Below are 6,776 nucleotides of genomic sequence, written 5' to 3'. Positions count from 1 at the left end.
GGCTAAGGAAAACATATTGAAATCTTATTTCTTCCTCTAGCATAGAAGGCTCTCCCCAAACAGTAGATGAGCTAAGGTTTATTTATTTACTTAACAATTAAAAATCTTTCATCCACTTCAGTAACATGACAGACAATTAAGGATTCTGTTAAAATCCATTCAAGAAATGGAGCAACAAAGTTCCCAGCCCCATTCACGAGGTGGGGTGAGGGAGTTGAGTCAAGCCTCTATTCTTCACCAGGCTCCTCCATTATGCTGACCTTGACAGAGGAATACCTTGGCCTCAGCTTTATAAGATGACTCAACTACTCACAAGCAAGAGCTAGACTGTACTGGGGATAGGTTCCTCATGAGTCATCAGGAAGTTCAGTTGGTTTTCTCTTCAGTAGGCGGCTCAGCACCTTCTGGAGAAGAAAAAACAGTTGATTGGAGTTGGTGGGCCTGGACACTAGGGCCAACACTCAGTGAAAGTCCACTTCCTTTCAGTGACACATTGGTTCCTTTCCTCAATAGCAAGTCCTGAAATCTACAGAAGTCATTGAAACTTCCTCTGTGCTGTACCCTGAAAGTGTGTCCAGGGCAGACAGAAGGTAAACGGTGACCACTTCAATGGGACTCTTCTTGAATAGGAGAGCAGCCTGAGAAGAAGCTGGTATTGCTTGCTAGAGCTCGCTTCTTTTTCTTCCCGGGGGCCTTATTTTCTTGTGATTCTGTTGCTGTATGCTTCAGCTCTGGATGGTTAAAGGGAGGAGCCAAAGCAGTCTTCCTTAACAGCACCTGATCTGCATCACACATCTCTTTTAGGATCTAGAAAGGACAGAGACAGGTATGAATAGACCGGCCCACTTGAGCCACTAGAAAGGCTCTACACTTCCCAAATATGTGGAATACCCTAAAACTGCTCTATTAAATAAAACACTGTAGCCTATACCCAAAACCCAGTCTCTAGCAATTTGATTATGCCTTTCCCCACCCCCTTTCTTTCACAGTCTTCTCTCAAAGATAATGCAGAGAGGGATGTGAACAGCTTTCAGTGACTCCATTTAGCCCACCTACCTTGCTACTGGGAGTGGTGCAGACAGGGTTGAAGAAGCTTGATCCTGAGGTCACCTCTGTGGGATCCTCCAGTTTGAAGGAGCTTTCAGAATCCTGGGTCCGCTCGATAGCACCCAAGCTATCCTAAAAATCAGGCAGATGGATTTATTATAAATTTAGCTACCAGCGTTGCAAAATCAATCTGTTTCTCTTAAACCAGGGGGGTCTAGGGGACTAATGAGTCAACCAGTAAAACTAAGCTTAAGGGAACTACTGCTTAGAGAAGTCATAGGGCTTAACATGCTCTGTCCCTAAAGGGATGAAGCTAGGCTAAAGAGGTAGCCTCTGAAGGCCTAGGTCTGAGGATAGTGGGTGGCATGGGACATAATCATGAGGCAAACTTTAATATTAGGCCAAGCTGGGTGTGGTAATGCATACCTGTAATCCCAGAAGTGGGGAGGCTGAGGCAGAAGGATAACAGTTTGAGCTTAGCCTGGGCTACTTAGCAAGACCTAGTCTCAAAGAAAAACAAATAATTAAAAAAAAAAACAATAAAATTAGGCCAAGACTTGGTTATTTCCTTGATTAACCTCCCCTCCCTATAATTTTTAAAAAAAAATTATCTATTATTCTTTATTTTATGTGTATGTGTGTTTTGCCTGAATGTAAGTACCTGTGTTGTGCAATTCCTTTTCATGCAGCAGCTACATGAATCTCAAATGAAAAACCATGAGAACAGGGGCCCTTTAGAGGTCCCTGCTACATCTATAACTTTTAGTCTGACCTCTAGCTTGCCACTTTAGTCCTCTGATGCTTACTTATCTGTGATTTTTAAAAATTTTAAATTGTTTTTATTATATGTGAATGTATGTAAGTGCACCCATGTCATGCAATGCCGTGGGGGTCAGAAGAGGGCATCAGAGTCCCCTGGAACTGGAGTTACGGATAGCTGATAGATGCCATGTGGGTGCTGGGACTAGAACCCAGGTCCTCTACAAGGGCAGACAGTGTTCTTAACTGCCAAGCCATCTCTCCAGTCCCCAGAAGTCTTTATTTTTTTAATTAAAAAATATTTTATTTATTTTTATGTGCTATGCGTGTATTGCCTGCATGTAGGTAAGTGCACCCGTGTCATGAAATGCCCGCAGAGGACAGAAGAGGCTATTGGAGCCCCTGGAACTGGAGTTACAGACAGTTGTTAGCTGCCATGTGGGTACTGGGATTCAAACCTGGGTCTTCTGCAAGAACAGCCAGTGTTCTTAACTGCTGAGGCCATCTCTCCAGCCCCCCAGAAGTCTTTTAAATAAAAGACCAAGGCTGAAACATTATATAAATGTTCAAGAAATACATGATGAATGACCATTGCATCACACTTACTAGAATTCTTGTATTATATGTAGAGAGCTAAACAATGACTTTTTGTCCCAGGAACAGATAGGTATAAGGCTCTCTGGGATGTAACCTGCTTGCTGGTATTCTTTTGAGGGCACATTTTGTTTCTCTGAGTTTGCTCTTCCTGAGCAACATAAAGACAGCTATAGTTAACTTGGCTCACCGCAGTGACTATTAGTCTTGGTTCCTGTGGTTCTTTTCCTAGAACCATGGAATGGCTGGTTCCCGTGGAGAGGGTCTAATAACTAACATCTCAAGATGTCAGAAGGATTAACTTCCTTCCTGGAAGTTGCCATCTCAGCACGTGGCTCTCTCAGTTCCAGCTAAGCCTTTGGGCTAGTTTGATCCTGCATGTCTATCTACTTGTAAATTCTTGCTTTTCTGTTCTTTGCTTCTGTTTCAGAAATCAAACAGAAGCTTTTCAGCCAAGGCTGGGCGTAGGGAGCTGCACACCTGAGGAGTGAAATGTCTCTTTTTCTGAGTGCAGAGGAAAGAGGAGTGTAGGAAGAGCTGCACAGGAGACTCCAGGTTTCAGGGTGAAAGGGGAAGAAGGACAGAAACTACGAGGAGGTCTGAAGGATGGTTAGGGGAAACAATGTTGATCCTACCTGGCCTTGCTGGCGGTTCCGACACTTTGTGGGGTCACAGCTGCAGGCCACATTACAGTCTGATCTTTGCTTTCTGCACCCACATTGCTTGTTCCCACACCAGCCCTTGCAGGAACACTGAAAAACAGGTTTGTGGAAAGAACCATTATTGAAAGGATTGGATGACTACTTTAAAGTACTTTCCCTTCATTTGCAAACCCTTCTAGAAAAAAAGGAAAATACCATCATCTTTATCAAACTTCAGTCTTTTCCATCCCTTTCTTTCATTTACCAGTGATCATCAAAAACCACCGCAGGTTTACTAAGAACAAACCATACCAGACAACTCACTGTTCTGTTTGGGGCAGTGTAACTGCAGGACAGATGAGAGGGGTGTTGGAACACCAAATACCTGATAGAGACCAATGCTGACTGTATGGGCAAAGAACTGAGGGCTGGACGGTAGTGTAGTTAGGGTTATTTAAGGACTGAGTCTAGTTGCTCTGTATTTTTAGATCAACCTAACTGCATTTTCTTCCAATCCATATTTCCACATTTTGTCCATTGTCAGCCAGGGTTTTGTCCAGAGCATTTAACTCATCTTTAATGTATCACCTAAGATATGAAATAAAATTCATTTTTTAGCCGGGCGTGGTGGCGCATACCTTTAATCCCAGGACTTGGGAGGCAGAGGCAGGTGATCTCTGTGAGTTTAAGGCCAGCCTGGTCTCCATTAGCGAATCCAGGCCAGCTGCAGCGAAACCTTGTCTCAAAAAGATAGAAAAAAAAAAGAAATAAAATTCATTTCTTATTGCACGTTACAGTTTTCATAATACTCACATCCACACACTCTCACAGCTAGTCTAATAAGGTGGCATGCTTATCAGCTCTAACAATGGTAGAAAGCTGAAAGGATGATTGATAGGTAAGAAAACAAAAATCACAAGTAAAAAATATTTGGACAGGCTGGAATTATGGGCTGAAAGTAGAAAGAAGATATAACAATAGGGAGAAATCTAGCTTAAAAGTAGTTAGTGCAGAAAGGGCCTAGGGATGAGGTGTCAACAGTCCATGAGCCAGCAGTATGAAATGCCTGTCAAAAAACAAATGTGGCCAGGCAGCAATGGGGAGTTCAGAAAACACAGGGAGTAATTATTTCATGTTGTACCCTAGGGCAGTTGGATCCCATTTGAAATAATGTACCCTATATTAGGACATCATCAAGCAACAACAATAAGAAAAGCCCTACTTATCTACTCTTTAATAAGTCAAAAATAACTGCTTACCCTTTCCTGACCCAATTTGCCTCCCTCCTTTCCAGGGATAAATATGCCCATGCATGTCTTTTAGCATCTATAAGCTTTACCAAAAATGTAAGGACTTTTCTAACATGTTTCAAACTTTAAGTACCATTCATTTATCACTCCTAGAATATGCCACAATTTAACCATTCTACTGATTGAGGCCTTATTCATCCTCATAAACAAGGCTACAATAATAATAGCCAACTGAATGTATGCCAAGCACTGTTATGAATGATTTTCACGCATTAAATTCTCAACATACATACATGTTTTCTTATATAGACATTCAGTAGTTAACTATGTATGTGTTTAATAAGGAGATTAAATAAAAGAGATGGGTGGATGATCATATTTATGGGAAGTAATGCTATAATAGTGGAGCCTGTAATCCCAGCACTTGGGAGGCAGAGGCAGGAGAATTGCTGCAAGTTTGAGGTTAGCCTGGGCTCCATCTCAGCAACAACAGAAAAAACAAAAAGTAGGGCTGCGGATATATCCTGGTTGGCAGAGTGCTTGCCTAGCATGTACAAAGTCCTGAGTTCAATCCCGAGCACCACATAAAACCAAGAGTAGTGATGCATGCCTGTAACTTTAGCACTCAGGAGGTGGAGGCAGAAGGATCAGAAGTTTGAGGTCATCCTCAGCTACGCAGTGAGTTTGAGTTAGCCAGGATACATGAAACCACATCTAAAAAAAGTGTGTGTGGGGGAGATAGATGGCCAAGTGGTTAAGAGCACTGGCTGTTCCTGCAGAGGACCAGGGTTCAATTCCCAGTACCTACATGGCAGCTAAAAACCATCTGTAACTCCAGTTCCAGGGAATTGACACCTTTTTCTGACCTCCATGGGCATTGCACAACACAGGTGCACTTACACACATGCAGGCAATACACTCATACACATAAAAAAAAGGTGGAATGGAAAAGTTAAATGAAATAATCCAGACGTAAATAGAAATATGTATCACATCTTCTCATATATGGAAAAAAAGTTGGCACAAATGTAGAACAGTGATTACAATAGTTGAGAAGCGGTGTGTGCGTGCGTGTGTGTATGTGTGTTATATGTGTAGGCTGGGTAAAGGAAAGCTGGATTTGGTTAGTGATACTGTATAAATGTATGAAAAATCATAATGAACCTCATTAATATGTATAATGAGTGCATGTTAATAAAAATAAATTATGTAACAAAGAAAAATGGTGGCAGAAAGTTGAATAGTTTGTCTTAGAAGAGATCTAGGTAGACAGAGTTCACAGGTCGCAAGATTAGAATCAGGAGAGATGCCAACAACCATATAAGGCTTGGCTTGATACATGAAGCTCCTCTCTAATGTCCTGGTCTAAGTATACAAAACTCTACTTATCATGAGGTAATAATTTTTACATTACTTTTAACCACAGGAGCCAATTCTGCCATCTGGAATGATACAGTGTAATCCCCATTTTCATAGCATAGTTGTCAGATCTTACCCTAATTTTTACTCCCCAGACCCCTTTGGCTAAAAGATTTTTACCTAGCTCAATGATTTACCACATGACCTGGTTTCCACCGAACCTGAGTTCGGTTCCCAGCATCCACAGAGCTCACAGCCACTTGCAACTCCAGTTCCAGGGAATCCATTGCTCTCTTCTAGCTTCTGAGGGCACCAGACACACATGTGGTGCACACACATACATGCAGGCAAACATTCATACACACGATAAAAATAGATTGTGACAAATGCCTCTCTTGTTACAAATCCAAAAGTCTGGTTAATGAGGCTAGAAATCACAGTTGTCAGCATTTTTTTTTTTGCCACATCTCTGTGGATTCATACTGAGTTCAGAATAAAATTCAAGCCCTTTAGGCATTTTTCTTATGAGAGCTATAATCTTGGTTGTATAGTTGTAAAGGTAAAGGAAGCCATGATAACATCTTGTTTATTCTGATTAAGAGGACAGTGCATATCACTATCAAAATTTGAAAGCTCAAACCATTATTTCAATAGTTATATATATATATATATATGTTTTATCATGCAGATATATTGATTTATTTAATCAGTCCCTTAATGTTAGATATTAAGAAAGATTAAAGAGAAAATATTTGCTATGATAAATCATGTTGCAGTGAATATCTTTGTACATGAACAAAACTGAAAACATACCATGATGGATAAGACCCTCTACAATCTGGCCCAACTATACCTAACTTTAACTCTCCCATTTCTCAGGGATTCCTTGAGACACCAAGCCCATTCCTGCCTTGAGGTCTTTGCATTTGCTGATCTTTCTACCTTTTCGTTCCTCCCTTCCTTCCTCCCTCCCTTGCCACGCCACCTCCAGTGGAGCCCGGAGCCCGCGTGAGAACTCTCCGTGGGCCGAGGCTGAATAAACTTCAAAGGAAGAATGCTTCCTGGAGAATGGCTGTGTTAAAAAAGCATGCTGTGTCCTTGGCTGTTCTGCTTTAGTGCTTGTCTT

At 41.5% G+C, this 6,776-nt stretch overlaps 1 protein-coding gene across 2 annotated transcripts in view; it reads right to left on the bottom strand.

The window, feature by feature from the left end:
- Window positions 1-62: 62 nt before the first annotated feature.
- The window catches only part of Kif4a (kinesin family member 4A), a 130,634-nt gene continuing 123,920 nt past the window's right edge, over window positions 63-6,776 (bottom strand). For both annotated transcript variants that reach the window (XM_008844389.3, XM_029568943.1), the window contains exons 29-31: window positions 3,036-3,152; window positions 1,057-1,179; window positions 63-807 (exon numbers count right to left, since the gene is read on the bottom strand). In XM_008844389.3, the coding sequence (XP_008842611.1) occupies window positions 607-807; window positions 1,057-1,179; window positions 3,036-3,152 (441 nt within the window). In that variant the 3' untranslated portion in view covers window positions 63-606. The remainder of the gene's footprint in view (window positions 808-1,056; window positions 1,180-3,035; window positions 3,153-6,776) is intronic.

Source organism: Nannospalax galili, unplaced genomic scaffold (genome assembly GCF_000622305.1).
Source record: "Nannospalax galili isolate Female #2095 unplaced genomic scaffold, S.galili_v1.0 scaffold280, whole genome shotgun sequence".
NCBI lineage: Eukaryota > Metazoa > Chordata > Mammalia > Rodentia > Spalacidae > Nannospalax > Nannospalax galili.
The sequence above is the reverse complement of the archived record's forward strand: the minus strand, read 5'-3'. Positions and strand labels throughout refer to the sequence as shown.